General features: G+C 43.4%; 1 protein-coding gene across 4 annotated transcripts in view; it reads right to left on the minus strand.

Annotated features, from left to right (window-relative positions):
- Window positions 1–20,378, minus strand: part of LOC127616658 (microtubule-associated serine/threonine-protein kinase 3-like) — a 69,660-nt gene that overhangs the window by 47,311 nt on the left and 1,971 nt on the right. For all 4 annotated transcript variants that reach the window (XM_052088381.1, XM_052088380.1, XM_052088379.1 and 1 more), the window contains exons 2-3: window positions 14,301–14,389; window positions 8,479–8,551 (exon numbers count right to left, since the gene is read on the minus strand). In XM_052088381.1, the coding sequence (XP_051944341.1) occupies window positions 8,479–8,551; window positions 14,301–14,389 (162 nt within the window). The remainder of the gene's footprint in view (window positions 1–8,478; window positions 8,552–14,300; window positions 14,390–20,378) is intronic.

A 20,378-nucleotide genomic window follows, 5' to 3' on the forward strand; every position in this document is an offset into this window, starting at 1 on the left:
CACTCTGGTGAAGAGAGGGGCGGAGCTGTCAACTGATCACCACCTGGTGGTGAGTAGGCTCCGATGGTGGGGGAAGATGCCGGTCCGTCCTGGCAGACCCAAACATATTGTGAGGGTGTTGTGTAGTGTTGGGAGCGTCTGGCGGAATCCCCTGTCAGAAGGAGTTTCAACTCCCACCTCTGACAGAGCTTTTCCCATGTTCCGGTGGAGTCTGACATTGAGTCCAAGTGGACCGTGTTCCGTGCCTCTATTGTTGAGGCGGCCAATCTGAGTTGTGGGCGTAAGGTGGTTGGTGCCTGTTGTGGCGGCAACCCCCGTACTTGCTGGTAGACACCAGCAGTAAGGGATGCCGTCAAGCTGAAGAAGGAGTCCTTTCGAGCCTTTATGGCTTGTGGGACCCCAGTGGCAGCTGACGGGTATCGACTGGCCAAGCGGAACGCAGCTTCGGTGGTCGCCGAGGCAAAAACCCAAGAGTGGGAAGAGTTCGGTGAGGCCATGGAAGCCGACTTCCGGACGGCTTCGAGGAAATTCTGGTCCACCATCTGACGTCTCAGGAGGGGAAAGCAGTGCACCACAAACACTGTGTACAATGGGCATGGGGCGCTGCCTACTTCGACTCGGGACGTTGTGAACCGGTGGGCAGAGTACTTCGAAGACCTCCTCAACTCCACCAACACGCATTCCTTGGAGGAAGCAGAGCCTGGGGACTCTGGAGTGGGCTCTCCTATCTCTGTGGTTGAAGTCACCGATGTGGTTAAAAAGCTCCTCGGTGGCAAGGCCCCAGGGGTGGATGAGGTCTCAAGGCTCTGGATGTTTTGAGGCTGTCCTGGTTGATACGCCTGTGCAACATTGCGTGGTCAACGGGGAGAGTACCTCTGGATTGGCAGACCGGGGTGGTAGTCCCCTCTTTTTAGAAAGGGTGACCGGAGGGTGTGTTCCAACTACAGAGGGATCACACTCCTCAGCTTCCCTGGTAAGGGGTGTTGGAGAGGAGGGTCCGTCAGGAAGTCGAGCCTCAGATTGAGGAGGAGCAGTGTGGTTTCCGTCGCGGCTGTGGAACAGTGGACCAGCTCTACACCGTTAGCAGGGTCCTCGAGGGTATGTGGGAATTCGCCCAACCAGTCTACATGTGTTTTGTGGACTTGGAGAAGGCATTTGACCGTGCCCGAGCAGTTCTGTGGAGGGTGCTTCGTGGGTATGGAGTACCGAACCTCCTGATACGGGCTGTTCGGTCACTATACCACCAATGTCAGAGTTTGGTTCGCATTGCCAGCAGTAAGTCAGAATCATTTCCAGTGGGGGTGGGACTCCACCAAGGCTGCCCTTTGTCGCCTGTTTTGTTCATAACTTTCAGGACAGAATTTCTAGGCGCAGCCGAAGCGTTGAGGGGGTCCATTTTAGTGGCCTTAGTATTGCATTTCTGCTTTTGCAGATGAAGTGGTACTGTTGGCTCCTTCAAGCAGGGCTCTCCAACTCTCACTGGAGCGTTTCACAGCCGAGTGTGAAGCGGTTCTCAATTTCACATGAATTTTGGGATGCCGCTACTCCCCGTGATTTTTTGATTTTTAAGTCAATTTTTTTATCTTTTAAAGTCGACATATTTTTTTGTCAACCTGCTTTTATGGTCACTGAATGAACAACGATCAATCCACACTGGATCGGTCGAACTGTCATTACCTGTCATCGAGTTGTCGTCGAGTTGCGGCTAGCGGCTATCTTCCCTGCTACCTGTTGCTGCTTCCCGACTTCATTACTCCAGTCCAGCTATGTCGATCAGCTGTGAGTGGCTTGCTTTCTGCTGGTTCATCCAGTCTGTTCTCCACCACCCATTGGAAGCGCTTCACCAGTATGCAGCCACTGAGCTCAAAGTCAATTTTAATCCACATGGTCCACCACCGCCTGCTCAGCTCCAACACCCGGACATCCTTTACGTGCCCCGGCGAAGGTGCACTCACCGGGGGTAACGCCGAAACTATTGATATGACAACTCCAGCTCCATCAGGTCGTTCTGGTCCACCGCTCGCTGCCCACAGAATAACACCGGACGCCGTGCGGATGCCTCTGTGTTGACACGCGTCCCGATTTCGGATAGCATCGCGGTCGCTCGCAGCTGCACTGCTGTCAACGTCGGCCTACTGAACATCCGCTCCCTTACGAGCAAGGGCCAGTTCGTCCACGACCTCCTGACAGACCGTGAGTTTGACATTCTGTGTCTGACTGAGACCTGTCAGCAACCAAAGGATTATGGAACTCTTAATGAAGCTACTCCACCGGGCTTTGTTTATCATGCTGTGCCTCGCACGACTGGGAGGGGAGGTTGCCTCGCAATGACTCTGCGCGAGGATTGGAAATTTGCACCCGTAAATGTGGCTGCTTTTTTATCTTTTGAAGCTACAGTTATACAGCTCTCTGGATCAACTCTCACACTGATTGCCACTATTTACCGTCCACCAAAACCAAACAAGAATTTTATCACTGACATTACTACACTCCTCACTCATCTGTATACACTATCACCAAATGTGATTCTCTTAGGAGATTTTAATGTGCACATGGACAATATCAATAACTCACTCACCAAAGACTTTACCTCCTGTCTGGACAGTTTTGGTTTTCAACAGTTTGTCAACTTTCCTACACACAGTAAAGGACATATTCTGGACTTGATCTGCTCTATAGGATTATCACCAACAAACTGTAAAACCGATCTCCTACCATACACAGATCATCTATTGCTTTCATTCAATGTTAACATGTCCTTTTTCAAATCCAACCCACAACGCATTATACATTTCTGCAAAATCAAGGACATTAACTCGGACAATTTAGAATCACTTATCAACAACCTCCCCAGTACTGATTGTCTTTCTACAAACAAGTTTTTGACACACTACAATACAAACCTACATAACATTCTCAATACCCTGGCCCCACTCAAAACCCGATCTGTCTCCTTCAACCAAACAGCACCCTGGTTTACCCCTACCCTCAGACAACTTAAATCAAAAGGCCGTCAACTTGAAATATTATATAGAAAAACTGGACTCGCTATTCATAAAGAAATGTACGCTACCCACTTCCTCCATTACAAGCACTCAATATCCAAAGCCAAATCAACAATCCATCTTAATCCAGAAGCTCCTATCTTTCTGACCGCACCCAGTTTATCCAGCTCAAATGTTTTAGATCTCACCCCTTTCCCCTCACTTCAGGTGTTCCTCAGGGTTCTGTCCTTGGCCACTTGCTGTTTCTAATCTATCTTCTTCCCCTTGGTAATATCTTCAGGAAACATCACATTCACTTTCACTGCTACGCGGATGACACCCAGCTCTACATCTCTACCAAACCTAACACCATACTTCCACCATCCTCCCTAACTAACTGCCTGCAGGAATTAAATTCTTGGTTCACCTCAAACTTCCTCAATCTGAATAGCAATAAAACTGAACTCCTCCTCATTGGCACCAAATCCACCCTTAACAAAATAAACAATTTCTCCATTCCCTTCGACAGCTCTTCCATCTCCCCCTCCCCGCAGGTCAAGAGTCTGGGTCATCCTTGATAGCACCCTCTCCTTCACCTCACATATCAACCACATCACTCGTTCTGCATATTATCATCTTAGAAACATCCGCGGCTCCTCTCTTCTCTCACTCCTCAGTCCACTGCTATACTTGTTCACACCCTCGTCACCTCGCGACTCGATTACTGTAAATTGACCGGTCGGTCTCCCTCAAAAAAACCCTCCATAAGCTTCAGCTGGTCCAAAATTCAGCCGCCCGCATTATCACACTCACACCATACATAAACCATATTACACCTGTCCTCCAACATCTCCACTGGCTCCCCATTTTACACCACATTCAATATAAAATCCTGCTCCTCACATTCAAATCCATCAATAACCTAGCCCCTCCATACCTATCTGATCTCATCCATATTCCTATACCTGTCCGCTCTCTTCGTTCCTCCTCCTCTCTCCTCCTCTCTGTCCCCCCTGCTCGCATCGTCACCATGGGAAATAGAGCCTTCAGTCGCTCTGCTCCCCAGCTCTGGAACACACTCCCCGCTGACCTTCGTAATACAGACTCATTAACACATTTCAAATCGAGCCTCAAAACACATCTGTTTAGACAAGCCTATTCAGTCGGACCATAAAGCCATTATTTTTATTTATTTTTTTGTTGTTGTATTTTTTCTTATTTTATTTGATGTTGTTTTTAACATTGTATTTGTGATTTTAACTGCTTGTTGTAAGGTGTCCTTGAGTTTCGAGAAAGGCGGCCACAAATAAAATGTATTATTTTTATTATTATTAATATTAATTTACCGGTCGATCTACGTTACAACCCTCATCTAAGGTCACGAGCTATGGGTCGTGACCGAAAGAATGAGATCCCGGATACAAGCGGCCGAAATGAGTTTTCTCCGCAGGGTGTCCGGGCTCCCCCATAGAGATAAGGTGAGAGGCTCGGTCATCCGGGAGGGGCTCAGAGTCGAGCCGCTTCTCCTCCACATTGGGAGGAGCCAGATGAGGTGGCTTGGGCATCTGATTCATGCCTCCTGAGCGCCTCCCTGGTGAGGTGTTCCGGGCATGTCCCACCGGGATGAGACCCAGAGGATGCCCCAGGACACGCTGGAGAGACTATGTCTCCCAGCTGACCTGGGAACGCCTCGGGATCCCCCAGGGAGAGCTGGAAGAAGTAGCTAGGCAGAGGGAAGTCTGGGCTTCCCTGCTAAAGCTGGTGGCCCCGCGACCCAGCCCCGGATAAGCGGTAGAAGATGGATGGATGTTTTGCTGGTTAAAGTTTTTTTTAATATTGTGCTCCTGATATAATGTTGATTAGTTTGAATGCATTATTACTTATTGATTTTATGTAATTTAATTTTTCAGTTTTGTATGGTTTGACATGGTCAGTCAAAAAATATTTATTGTTAAAATAAGGATTTAATGTTATTTTTGAATTTCAGATGCACTTTAAATCTTTTCTGTTCCAGTTACTATAGCTATTCTTTGTTGTAAGTTGGTCCATAAAGTCGGTTCATATTTCTTTCTTTTTTGATTCTATTATACGTTAATAAGGATACAGTGTACAAACATGCAAGGATGTACCGTACTTAAAACAATTTTATAGACAAATGATACTATTTACAGTTGTGCGGGGGGGGGGCATGACAGAAAGTAATTGTGAACCACTGGTTTACAGTATGTCACGTGAAAGGTTACCGCTAAAATGAAACCCAGCAGCTAGCAAAATGAATTAAAAAAACAAAACGTCTTTGGAAAGTTTCTTTGGGAAGAGGAAAAGGCCGAGCCAGGAGACGGAAGAGGAGCCGACGAATTTCAAGAAAAAGAAGGCTGCATTTAATAGACAGTATCAGGAGTCCTACTTAAAATATGGATTTATCTCAACAGGAGATAGCCACGCACCAAGCACTCTCTACATAATATGCGGTGATGGTGAGTTGTATTTTGTATGCACTTTGTATTTGTGGTATATCTTATTTTGAAGGCACGTTTGAACATTACCATACCGACCAGAGAGTGTTGTGGCCAGATAGAACGTTCCTCGTGCTTAATATGTTTCAAAAACACCATAGTTTTCCTGCCGGCCATATCATATTATTTTGTTGTATTTATCTGTCACATCTTAAAGGCCGGTCCATGAAAATATTGTCTGACATATTGTCTGTGGGACAAAAAAGGTTGGGGACCACTGGTGTCGATGAGTCATGTAGACTCATATGAAGTAGCACAACTCTAATTGCCCCACGGGGATAAATAAAGTTTTCTGAATCTGAACAATTCATTCTATGGCATGTGCTGCAATGTGCTACAATGGAGTGCATGACTTAATCTGCTCATAACCCAGAATTGAATTACATGCCATTACAGGAGCCTAGTACTGCCTCTCTGAAAAACTGAATCAATTGGGTGAGACAGGAGTGATAATTTTACAGTTTGAGCCCTGCGAGTCCCAGGGACTCGTTGATCAGAAAGGTATGAGTCCCATTATGCATTTAGAGTGTCCCAAATTTCGAATTCTGAAATGGTCTACTTATTCAATTGCATATGATAATAACACAAACAACAACAATATACATTGATAATAGGTTTATTTCTTATAAACTAATGCAAAAATTTTAATGATTCAGGCATACAAGATTTGCTGAGAAATAGGTTCGTATGGGGTTTCATCCCATGGTTCAGTCTTTGAGTTAATAAATTCTCCTCTCTTTACTCCGCTTCCAATGATGCAAGGCTTTCTCAAAGTCAACTTATCATCGCGAAAAACTATTCAACGTTAGCTGTTTATCACTGTGATATGTGGAGCAGCTGGAGCTCTGGTGCGGCCGACACAACCTCGGGCTGAACACGCTCAAGACTGTAGAGATGATCGTGGACTTCAGGAAACATTCTTCTCCTCAGTTGCCCCTCACACTATCCAACTGCCCTGTGTCAACCGTCGAGACCTTCAAGTTCCTGGGAATCACAGTCTCCCAGGACATGAAGTGGGAAGCCAACACCATCTCCATCCTGAAAAGGGCCCGGCAGCGGATGTACTTCCTGAGGCTGCTGAGGAACCATGGCCTGCCACAGGAAGTGCTACAACAGTTCTACACGGCAGTCATCGAATCAATCCTGTGTTCTTCCATCACGGTTTGGTTTGGGGCCGCCACAAAAAAGGACAAAATCCGATTTCAACGGACAGTTAGGACGGCAGAAAAAATCGTTGGCACCGCCCTACCCACTCTTGAGGACTTGCACACTGCAAGAATCAAGACAAGGGCACGGAAAATCCTCCTGGATCCCCCGCACCCTGCCCACCACCTTTTTCAGCCACTCCCCTCAGGCAGACGCTACAGATCCATGCGCAACAAATCCAGCAGACACTTAAACAGCTTCTTCCCTCTAGCCATTAACTCCTTAAACAGTCACTGACATAGTCACTATTCTTGCACCACAAAATGGTACTACAAAACTACTGGTTACTCTAAAATGGTTCAATGATTTTGTTGTTTACGATGATACTAGTGCAGCGTGTTATACCGGAGACAAATTCCTTGTGTGTTCTACATACTTGGCCAATAAAGATGATTCTGATTCTGATCTTTGCAATAAACTTTCGCAACACTTGTTCACAACACTTGTTTTAACGTTACATAACTTGGCAATCGTCTGCTTCCCGCGAGGTGAAGGCCGACCTCGCTAATTTCGTCTCGCGAGGACGGAAATCTCGTCACGCGAGATCAAAACAACAATGGGGGCGATGGTCAAACTGCGATCGTTGCTGGGGAAAAAAGATTTACCGTAGTTTTTTTTTTGTTTTGACTGAGAAATTTCCTTGCGTCCCAAAAACGCACATTATTTGTAACTGTGTGTCGCGGGAAAATTATGCGTCTAGGACGCAGGACGCAGAGGTAAGGAGATGGCTTAGACAGTACATTACGTAAGTACTTTCTTAGTGTTTAGTGAGCCGTTAGGAAACTCTGGACAGAAGTGTTGAATTAAGTGTTTCCAAAACTCTGTTAGCATTTGAATGCCAACAGGACATGTGTTGTTTTTTTTTGTCTTGTGTTATGTCGAAATTATCCCAGTTATGTGCACTTCAGAATCAATCAATGTGTAATGATGTGTTCACCTTACTCATAGTGACTTAATTAAAACAGCTGACCGGTAGCCACTTGTTACTGGGCCGAACATATATACTCTGTGGATTTTTTGGGGGAGGGGGCGGCGGGCATATATGCCCAAATCATCAGGCGGAACTGTTTGTCAGTCAACTTGGCCTTCAGATTAATCACGCCATGGGTACATATGAGGATGTGGCGTTGAAAATAAATGAAGATATGTCTATGAAACGACTGAAACTCAGCAATTGATATCAAAGCCCATTTATATTTTTCCTGTGCTGCCCACCATTATGGTCCATGCTCCTCTGGACCCTTGTGTGTTGAAAGAAGTGCTTCGAGAGGACAAGATCTGCAATTTCACCCATAATCATAGCCACACAGCCTTGCAGCTGTATCCGAGACCCGTGACCAGCAAGATGCCCTGAGGCTCTTCCGCTGGTTGGGCTGCTTTTCTGTGAGCTTTTTTTCCATTACAAGGGTAAAATGGAGAGGCCGGGGCATTCCACTAAAACGCTGTTAAGTGTTATTTCAAAAACACAGGCAGTATTTTTGATGACTGGAGCCTGAATAGAAAAATATAAAGGCTGTTTCCATACGGTGGTTCTGGTTCATCCTGACCTTAACTTGCTGGAACAGAAACACAAATGGGATTGTCAGCTCACCTTTCTGGTTGTCTTCCTTTCTTATCGTCATCTTTTGAAGTCACAGTTTATTTGCAAATACAAACAATGTATATTTGATCGTTTATTTGCCATTCAATCGGTTGTACATGAATGTCTCACCAAGTGTCAGCAGTCAGGAGATAATTTAATTTATTTTATTTTTTTATAAGGCAAATCTTACCTGCGGGCAAACTGGAAGTTAGAAGAGCCACTGGCAGAGACATTTCTGGGGCTTTCTGAAGGACTGCTGCCAGCTAAAGAAACACACTTAGTTATAAACTTAAAACTTTCAAACTTCTAATAATTAACCAAAGTGAACCGTCGTTATGATCTGACCGATTATTCGGCCGGGTATTGTGTTGGCCAACGTTAGGCCTTTTCAAATTAACTAGAATTACAAGGATTTTTTTCAATTAAACATCGACATAATCTTACTTTCTCATGCCACAGTAAATGTTGTCTCATTGGTATGAGTAAAATGTTAAGGACATGCATGAGTGACAGACCGTTATACTATGAGAATTACATCCTTCTCCATCTATGCCGATTAAGATATGATGCCTCGAAGAAAAATTGTGTCTTCCATTTCTGTTGAACTCGCTCTCTGCACATCATACATTTCAAAAGCAACTCTTGTCAAAGATGAAATGTTTTATTTTGACAAGTAAAAAGGCGTCTCTGGTTTTTGTTTTGAAGCAAATTCATGTTTTACCAGTAACTTTATTCATCATGTTGTTTATGTTCAACATACATCGATGGCTTCAATCTAAAGCTAAATTATTCACCGACTGCTGCTGTTATGTACAGCTGCTTAATAAATGCTCCAAAACATTAGAAAGCTCTGTTTGTATTCATTCGACTGAGTGTCAACTAGGTGTCGAACCAAGTAGTTGACATTACCGAACCAAGTAGTTGACATTACCGCTGCTCAATGTCAATTATAACTTGAAGATGATTAATTGCCAATAACATGTTTTGACATGAACAACATGGATGTCTCACCGAGATCAAAGTGAGAGAGCGAGCTCATGTTTTGGAAGCAAAACCGTGCAAAGGCCAGGTAACAAATGAAACAAATATACTGCAAAAAATAAATAAATAAAAACCAAGGGAACGCAATGTAACTGTTCCCTTCATTTCTATTATAAATTACACCCCATATTAATCGTTGACAAAATGTGAAGTTGTTCAAGCCCTAATTCAAACCAGTGGAGGCTGTAAATGATGCAAAACCTCCTCAAACGATAGGACCTTTTATGTCATTCACGACGATCGTGGTGTCAGAATAACAGATATCATTCTGTGACTTGCCCAGGGCGAGATCGTCACACTACAAATCCATCACTGGCCAGTCCTCACCCAGTCGTCACGTGCTTCTGTCGAGATTGTGTCTATTGGCGCAGGTCCGGAACAAGCAGTTTCAAGACTTAGGATTTCAAGGTAGAGTTTGAAACTCGGGTTCGAGTTTCAAAGTATGGTTTGTAACTTGGATTAGAGTTTCAAATTTGGGTTAGAAACTTGGGTAAGGGTTTCAAAGTGTAAACTACCTTTCTAGTTAGCAAATACAGCATCAGTTGAAATATTAAGTACACTTTCCAATATTTTCCCTTTTCTTCAAGTCACTTTTGACCGATTGTGTGATGAAGCGAAAAGCATGTCACTACTTCACCAGCATGCTCTCGCTCTCTTTTCCTTCTGAAATATTAGGCACGCTCCGGCATCAGCACTCAGCATGATCACTCGCCAAAAGCACAAGCCATGCGCCCGTATCCCGCGGTCCTGTTTCTCTGCTGCCTGGACCCTTTTCTCTTTTTTCCACCTGTATCGTCAGACCGTGCTCTGGACTGTGGCATTCGATGATCGGCCGGGGTCTGGTCGGTGTCAGACTTGCAGTGCAGACACTCCCCCACTCCAAGACACAGAACCAATTTATGAGACCACGTCGGATAATCTGACGTTGCGATCATCATGAGTCACAGTGATAATTTTACAGTTTACCACCAGCGAGTCCCATTATGCATTTCGAGAGTCCCAAATTTTGAATTCTGAAATGGTCTACTTATTCAATTGCATATCATACGATAATAACACAAACAACAACAATATACATTGATAATAGGTTTATTTCTTATAAACTAATGCAAACATTTTAATGATTCAGGCATACAAGATTTGCTGAGAAATAGGTTCGTATGGGGTTTCATCCCATGGTTCAGTCTTTGAGTTCATAAATTCTCAACATATATATACAATTATAAATAAATCCTGCAAAATTTTAAATAATTCAGTAGCAGGCTTGAGGATGTCAGAAATTCACGGTTACTGTTTTTCGCTTCCGTCGGATTACCCAATGGGAAACCACGGTAACTAATTTTGGGTTCCGTAAACGTTCATCATGGGAACCCATTTTTCTATTTTGACTGATATTCATAATCAAGAATTCTGAAACTCAAAAGTATAATGTTTCAAGGGTAAATTTTTGAATGATGGACAGTCCCTCCCACCCTCTCCAGCCCGCCCTGACAGCACTAGGTTGCTCCTTCAGCCAGAGACTGTTACACCCGCGCTGCAATAAGGAGAGATACCGACGCTCGTTCCTACCGACTGTTGTCAGGCTGCTGAATAAAAATAACAATAATAATAATCATAATAATTAAGGATGTGAATAAACTATTGTAAAAATCACTGCGATTTATCCATTTTGTATTTAAATTGCACTTAATTGAACGGTGTTTGTTGTTTCTTCTTTCTACCTACATTCTTGCTGCTAGAGGCTCTAAATTTCCCCAGTGTGGGACAAATAAAGGATATCTTAAGAAAACTATGCATTAACAATGAACATTCCATCAGTAGTTGTCTACTCCATGTTTATTCAATAAAATAAATGGATCAAAATATGTTGTACTCCTATTGCATCATGAATACAACATACCACAAAATCACAGTATTTTTTCCAGTCTCACACTGCAAAGATTAATTTACTGGTAATCATTAATACAAAATATAAGTATTGATGTGGCTTGACATCCTCTTCCCAAGACGATGCATGTGTAATCTACTATCAATTTGACGAAAGAATCTAACACACGTCATCATAAATTCTACCAACAGTTAACATGAGCATTACTACACGTTGTGACGAATGTTTCATTCCTAAATTTTCATAGCGATTAGCCTATACAGTGATTCATCGCTATTTTGCGGTTCGTTTATCGCGGCTTCAGTGCATCGCGGATTTTTTTCAAACATATTCATAAAAAAACTTCAGCGAGGAACAACGAAAGTTAGCAAAACAACAGTGAGTCACACAGAGCAATATATACAGTAACGTGGGGTGGGGGGGGGGTTGAGAAGATGCAGCAAAGCCATGTTGATTGGCTGTGCATCTTCTTTCTCTCTTACCACGTGGGTTACTGTGTGTGCGTGTGCTTGTGTGCGAGCGTGGTGCCCGTGTGGCAGAGAGAGAGAGAGAGAGAGAGAGAGAGAGAGAGAGAGAGAGAGAGAGAGAGAGAGAGAGAGAGAGAGAGAGAGAGAGAGAGAGAGAGAGAGAGAGAGAGAGAGAGAGAGAGAGAGAGAGAGAGAGAGAGAGAGAGAGAGAGAGAGAGAGAGAGAAAGGGCTTATATTATCTGCCGTTGTTATTATAAGCCTTATAAGAAATAAAGCTGGTCTCATCCATCCTTAATTGACAAATCATAAACATGGCTGCGGGATGCTGCGTGTCTCTCTCTCTTTCTTTCTCTCTCTCTCTCTCTCTGTCTCTCTTGCTCTCTCAGTTTTTTTTTGTTTTGTTTTGACTGAGAAATTTCCTTGCATCCCAAAAACGCACATTATTTGGAACTGTGTGTCCCGCGGCAAAATTGTGCGTCTAGGACACGGGAGGCAGAGGTAACGAGATGGCTGCAAGTCATGTAGTCTGAGTTCAGCATTAGGAGATCATTTGACTTCTTGATGCAATTTAGTTCGATCACATTGGGATACACCGACAGGAAATAAACAAAATAACACTACAGGGCAAATACTGACAATCTTGTGACATTCCCCACCAAAACGAGCATTGCTTCAAAGCTTTGAAAGTGTTTGCCCCCTTCATGATTTCTTTGCTAATTTGACACATTTAAAGGTTTCCCGTCATTAAATTAGAATATTAGTCAAAGAAAACAAACATAAACACAAAATGCACTTTTGAAATGAAGGGTTTCATGATTGGAGGAGGAAAAAAAAACAAAAACACAGTATATGGCCCTGTGTGAAAAAGTGTTTTGCCCCTAAATGCTGGTTGGGCCACCTTCAGCAGTTTCAATTCAAATCAAGCATTTTCAATAACTGGCGATGAGTCTTTGAGTCTTTCACATGTCGGTGGGGATATTTTGTCCCATTCTTCCTGACAGAACAGAATTGCTTTAGTTCAGCAACCCTGGAGGGTTTTCAAGCATGTATGGCTTTTAGACTACACAATTTCAACCAGATTCAAGTCTGGACCTTGACTTGGCCATTCCAAAACCTTGATTTTGTGTTTTTTTAAGACATTCAGAACATGACTTGATGTTTTGATGTTTTCCCTTTTTGATAATTTTTGTGATGCAGAACTTAAATACGCTACAGCTCGAGGTCACAAATGAATGGCCAAACATTTGCTCTCAGGATTTTTTGGCAAAGAGCAGAAATCTTGGTTCCATCAATCACAGCAAATCATCCGGGTCCTGAAGTAGCAATGCAAAACCAGACCATCACACAACCACTGTGTTAGGGTATGTGTAGACGGTTCTTTTTCTGAAATGCAACTGTTGTTTTGTCAGTCCAAAGATGACTCTCCCACTAGTCCTGAGAATCCTTCAGATGTGTATTGCAAAAGTAAGACGAGCCTTTATGTTCTTTTTGGTCAGCAGTGATTTTGGTCTTGGAACTCTGCCATGAATGTCATGTTTACCCAGTTTCCTACTCATTGTTGACTCATGAACACTGCCGAACCTTAAGTAAGGCTAGTGAGGCCAGCAGTTCTTGAGACATTGTTCTGGGCTGTTTTGTGACCTCCTGGATGAGTCCTCGCTGGGATCTTTGGGGTCATCTTTGTAAGCTGACCATTCCTGGGCAGGTTCATCACTGCTACATGCTTTCTCAATTTGTGCAAAAAGGCTCACAATGTGATTGGTTGTCGTACTAAGGTTTTAGGTATTACTTTGCAGCCCTTTCCAGACTGATGGTTGTCAATAGGTTTTTCTCATCTCTTCTATAATTTCATTGGATCATGGCATTTTGTTGCAGCTTTTTCAAATCCTTTGCAATTACTTTTTCACACAGTTGGATAATTTTGAAGATATTTTTTCCCCTAAATAAGAAAAGCACCTTTTATGCTTAATTTAGATTATCTTCATCTGATCTTTACATCTATATATATATATTGCGCGTCGTCCCGCACGCGGTCTGTCCTTCCGTCTGTCCCTTTTCAAAACGTACCTACTTCACCGCGCCGCTGCGCACCGCCACTGCGCCGCTCAGGCAGTGGCTCACTACGATCGCGCGGGCATCTTAGCGAAAAAATGTTGTCTACCCACAAGCATTGCAATGAAATTGTTAGTTATTTAGTAGAGCTAAACATCTCTTTATTTTCGCGATAAGCAATGAAGATGAACAAAAAGTTGAACCAAGCAACAACACTTTTGTGGGCCGAAGGCCCACCTTACCACCCTTCCGCAGGAACTAGCTGATGAGCCGCCCGGAGGGCGGCGAACCACCACCTTACCAGCCTTCCGCAGGAACTAGCTGATGAGCCGCCCGGAGGGCGGCGAACCAGCTAGTCTTTTTGATCATTATAAACAGTGAAGTGGGGAAACGATGCAAAACAAAAAAACAAAGAAGCTTCCGGGGGCAAATACTTTTTCATGGCAATGTATATGGATATCCTGCAATGAGCGACAACCTTCATCATCATGCACACAGTTCATCAAATGACACTGCCAAGCAACAATTACTCAGATGGCACCTAAGTGTCAACACACAAGTACCTGTGGCAAGTGGGAGAGGTGAAAGCGGTCGTGAGAGCGTGGGCGAAGGGGTCCCGACCGCCAAACTCCTCCTCTTGTTGTTACGGGCACTGTGAGAGGAGTAAAACAAATTTAAAAGCGAAAAATCGAAAGGCGCTACTTTTGAAAGGCGCTTCCACAAACACGATCTGTGCAGAATTCAAGCACAATGTGCACTCGTTTGGACGAATAGGTACCATATCTGAAGAACATACATGAGGATATGACCAACAGTAAACAATGTCACACACATACTGATTCAATTTGATTAAACAGCCAGAAGTGTTCCCATAACTGGATTGAAGCTAGAGCACCAAATCCTACCAAAAAAAAGCCTTGTCTGACATTTTGAGGAGGCCAGATGCATTGACTTGCATGACACCACTGTGCACTCTCTCCATAGCATTGCTCATCCATCAGGATGGATGAACAGAACATTTCTAAACTAAATGAGGTCTGGATTGTGTCGGCTGAACTGAACTCCGGCGCACAATTGTCAAGGTGAAATGTCTTCAACAAGCAAGGAGAATCTGGTTGCCGCAACTTAACTTGTGCGGATTACCATGACCTGCATTTATATAAATTGACTGAACTCTGTCCATCAACCTTTTTGAAGCAGAGAGCTACTTCTTGGGTATGAATTAATGTGAAAGGCTACCAGTTCGATGTTCAAATTACCTTCAATAATGTTGCTGGTGTATGTCAATGACATTCATAGATGTGAAGACACGGATCATATTCATGATTTCGATCGATCAGTAGCTCACAGACTGGTCCCAAGTCACTCGCGAGGAGTGTCGGGGGAATATGGGGGGAAAAAAAAATTGTGTGTGTGTGTGTGTGTGTTCTTGTGATCGATTACAGTGATCCCTGCTATTTCGCGGTTTGTTTTTCGCGGCTTCGGTGCACCGCAGATTTTTTTTAATGCATAATATATATATACTAGCTGGTTCGCCGCCCTCCGGGCGGCTCATCAGTTACTTCCTGCGGAAGGCTGATAAGGTGGTGGTTCGCCGCCCTCCGGGCGGCTCATCAGCTAGTTCCTGCGGGATGGCTGGTAAGGTGGGCCTTCGGCCCACAAAAGTGTTGTTGCTTGGTTCAACTTTTTGTTCATCTTCATTGCTTATCGCGAAAATAAAGAGATGTTTAGCTCGACTAAATAACTAACAATTTCATTGCAATGCTTGTGGGTAGACAACATTTTTTCGCTAAGATGCCCGCGCGATCGTAGTGAGCCACTGCCTGAGCGGCGCAGTGGCGGCGCGCAGTGGCGGCGCGCAGCGGCGCGGTGAAGTAGGTACGTTTTGAAAAGGGACAGACGGAAGGACAGACCGCGTGCGGGACGACGCGCAATGTATATATAGATATATTTTTGGGAGTTCGCAAAAATCCGTGTCTAAGTGTTGTTTACTATGCGTGCGAGTGTGTGCGCACTCTGCTCAAGCGGAAGGTCCACGCGGGGCATGTGAGTGTGCGTGCACGCAAGGGCCACGCAGGTGAGTGTATGTGTGTTGCTTAGAGAAAGAGAGAGGAGACTTATAAGAACAAAAGCAGGTCTCTCCATCCTCAATTGTCTAAACAACCTTTATTGACTAATCATAAACACATCTACTGCACTGGTGGGATCGTTGGCCTGTGTGTGTGTGTGTGTGTGTGTGTGTGTGTGTGTGTGTGTGTGTGTGTGTGTGTGTATGTGTGTGTGCGCGCGCGTTTTGCTCAAGTGCAAAGACCCACGTGTGGCATTTTTTAAAATATATATGTTAATTGTTGCTACTTCGCGGACTTTCGTTTATCGCGGGTGGTTTTGGTCCCCATTAACTGCGATAAACGAGGGATTACTGTATATATTTTTGTGTTAGTGTACACTGCACCCAAGGCATCCTATCAGTTTAACGTTCACAAAAAAAGTATTTAAAAAATAAAATAAAAAAGCAAGTCACCTTTAACCTACGGAAGCACCTGACCTGCATCACTGGAAGTGGTTAGCGGTCGGCAGTCTGCAATTGCAACTTGCGATCACAGCTGTTGCGATGTTTGGGTTTTTCGTTGGTTCTTTTTTTTTTGTTTGCATTACTCTCATTCAAAGTTTGTTTATCTGCAATGGCACTGGCAAAGAATGGCAATCTTGGAGCACCAGGAGAGGCATTTTCAAACTGTACATCTGAGTTATAGGCTAGTGATGTACATGCAGTTAACACGCTGCAAAAGTGCATCCCAAGCCTCCACACCAGGTTTCTACGAAGGTAGGCAGTGATTTCCTTTGCACAAACTCTTGTATCGACTTTATTTTTCTGTTTCGTGCGTATGCCCGTGTGGTATCGGGTCGAGATTGGCTGCTTGAAAAGTAGCTCTTTGGTCAAAAAAGGTTGGGCAACCCTGATCTAAACCATGAACTACATCAACTGTAAGTCCTAACATGTTACAACCATTAAACAGCAACTCCGATAATAATTAACAGTACTACACGAGCCTCCATGCAATTCTAAATAGACTTTTTATGCATATTTTACCTCCAAAATGTTGATTGTTTTCTAAATTGTACCGATGTTGTACTATTTCCCCTCCCAATAAATTGTCGCGTCAACTCGGATTAATCCTGAAGATATTGATGCTATTTCCCTATTTCTCTTTGACAGATGATGAAAAATAATTAAGAGGATGTGAAAGTCAGTCACGCTTGACATTTCTGGGTCGCCGCTGACGCTGAGGCAGATTAACACACTCGGGGAAAGCGCTACACCGGGGTGAGGTGGTGCTATAAGCATACCTGTCAACTTTTCGGAGCGCCAACCTGTATAAACTACCCAAAAAATCCTTATAACATACCAAAGCATTTTATATGTCAAAATAACAACAACAAAAACCCACGAAATTTTCAATTATATTTATTGTAGATCTCCATAATACAATGTCTGGTTAATGTCTAATCATCATTCTACTTAGTTGCTTTACTGTGCTCAGAGGTGTATTCCTGCGTTACTTTTTTCGCCAACTCCAAAATCATTTAGAGTTTGTGAGAAAAAAAAACACGGAAATTTTCAGAATCCGTATGATTTTTGCGATACGGCCATAATATCCGTATGAACTATGGCTAAACCGTATGAGTTGACAGGTATGTATAAGATAACTTTATTTGTCCCACACTGGGGAAACTTGCAGTCTACAGCAGCAAAATTGGGGGGGATAGGGTAGAAAACAAAAAACAAGAGCTTCATCAGAAATCTTTGCACCTCCAGTTATACCCCAACATCATTATTTTATATTATAATCTAAAATATGTTTACTTATGCAATATTTTTCCCAGCTCTCCAATGTATCAGTCAAGCCCGACCTTTAGTCGCAGGAGAGAAAAAACCCTGTCCCTGCACACAATTGCATATTTACTATGCCACCAAAGAACTGAAATGGGCAAAGGCACTCCAGTGACAGAAAAGAGAAAAGATCCACTTTTGACTTCAACTTAAAACCATCTGCAGCTCAACGCACAAACATTGCCTTCAGGGGTGCCCAAACTAACCTCCCGGGATCTACCCTTACTGGCACCCACACGCGCACATACACACACACACACGTGCGCGCACACACACTAAGGGTGTGGAAAATAATCGATATTAATCGATACATCGATGCACACGTGCGCGATGCGACTGCATCGGCTCATTCACTGGGTACGACGCGATTCACGGGTGAAATTGAGATTCATCACGATGCATTGGTGGGTATCAGTAAAATCCGATTCAAGCGTTTTATTCATGTTAAACGTCTCCTAAGTGCCCTTTCCTAGGCGCAATGAATGCACCATCATTGTTTTGCGTTTTGTGTTGAATACGGACGGTAGCCGTGCGTCACATACAGTCCAGTACACAACTGGCGAAACACGATGTAAGTTCGCGCAAGCAGCAGCGAGGAAACTACTGTATTTAATGCTTCCGCAACATTCAGATCTTATGTTTGGAAATACTACGGCTTCGAAAAGAAAGACGGAAAGATTGATAAAAGCTCCGTAATTTGCAAAGAATGTCGCACTACGAAGCCATACAACGGCAGCACCACAAATATGCAGACCACTTAAAACGATGGCACCAGATCACCGACAAGTTTCCCGCCCCCTCCCCGGCCCTCCCCGTCCAGTTCCTCGTTGGACACCGGAGAAACTCTTGGCAAACCAGGTCAGGATAAAAAAAAAAGCCTCTTATTTTGGGGGTCCCCTTGCATCTCACTGTGACCGCGCAAGGAAAAACTATATATGGATGACTCTTTTGGACATTTCATTTTGACACTCAGTGAGAGTGGTCTGTGTACGGTACAATACACACAGCAGCTTTGAGGCTGTGACTGCCACATTGTTTCAATTATGTTTTTTTTCTGTCCTATGGAGATGGTTATTTTATATAAGACACTCAGTGAGTAGTCCGTTTGTGTTTACACTACAGCAACAGCAGGTGCCAAATTTTTTACATTTTCTTTGCACAAAACCCAATTGTGAAAGGGCTTAAATAAGTTGTTTTACACGTTCTACTGTTTATAAGGAATAAAGTGGTTTACTTTTTGCAATACCATACTGAATTCCATCTTTTTTTAAACTTTTTTTCTTTGCGTATTTGCATCATGTTTAATTGCACAATATCACAAAAAATTGCACAGTATCGTATCACATCGATTTGAACTAAATGTGTATCGCGTCGTATCACATCGTGAAGACTGTGAAACGTATCGCATCGTGTCGCCAGAAAATTCCATGTATCGTTTAAGTATCGCATCGCTGGTAGTGCATAGAGATGTGTATCGAATTGTCCTCAGTGCTGAGATTCACATCCCTAACACACACACGCGCGCGCACATGCGCACACACACGCGCGCGCACGTACACACACACACACACACACACAGAGGCATGTGATGCACTTTTGCAGCCTGTTAACTATCGTAGCTCGCGCGTACTGTTTTAAAGTGATTCCCTGGGCCCTCCTAGATTCCTATTCTTTGCCCCTGCCCTCGGTGAGTTGTACACGAAGCAAACTCTGAATGAGAATAATGACGATAAAAGATAGAGCGCAACAGCTCTGATCACAAGCTGCAATTGCAGACTGCTGAGCGTTAAAAAACTTCCGGTGACATAATCACGTGCCACCGTAAATTCAAGATTTACCTGCTTTATTTTATTTTTTAAATATTTATTTGTGAAAATGAGACTTTGTGAAAATGAGATGATTAGGGTGCAGCGTACATTAACACAAAAAAATTCTAACATGTACAAAGACACACAAATGGTTGTTTGTTTGTTTTTTTGTCCTCGACACTCCTCGGATCTACTTGGGACCTATCTTAGATCTACCGGTAGATCAGGATCGACGTAATGGGCACCCCAGCCTTCCGTTTAATTGTTCCAAGAATATCAAATCAGCACAAAGGGATGAGAGTATCATTGTGATGGGTATGATTTCAACTATTGATATATACAGACTGCGATTGGCTGGCAACCGATTCAGGGTGTCCCCCGCCTACTGCCCGAAGACAGCTGGGATAGGCTCCAGCACCCCCCGCGACCCTAGTGAGGATCAAGCGGCTCGGAAGATGAATGAATGAATGATATATACAGACAATTATAATCACGCTTGGGGGAGCATTAATTACTCACAGAAATTCCCTATACCAAGATCGTCTCAGTCCATCGTACTATACTACATAAATAATTTTATTTCTTCATATTCTTTTAAACAATAAAGTGTTATTTTTTTCCTAATTTACAGAAACATCACAAAACATTTTTTGTGTTTTTTTTCCAGAGGCCGACCGTCATTTGGCAGAGTTTTTGCTTGGATTTATGAGTCCAAATTTGAGATTCACACACTGTATGGTGGCAGCATCAGATAGAATACTGTACATGACTTCAGTTTGTGTTTATTGTCAAGCTAAACATGAAAGAATGTGAATTCAATATTGTGTATTTAAAATAACCACAATCTAGCCTCTAGTCTACTAATTAAGGCTAATGCAAACATAGGAAATGATAAAACTTTGACACAGCTGTGCCATAATCCTTTGAGTAAAAGATATTTG

Source organism: Hippocampus zosterae, chromosome 15 (assembly GCF_025434085.1).
Source record: "Hippocampus zosterae strain Florida chromosome 15, ASM2543408v3, whole genome shotgun sequence".
In the NCBI taxonomy this organism is placed as follows: Eukaryota; Metazoa; Chordata; class Actinopteri; order Syngnathiformes; family Syngnathidae; genus Hippocampus; species Hippocampus zosterae.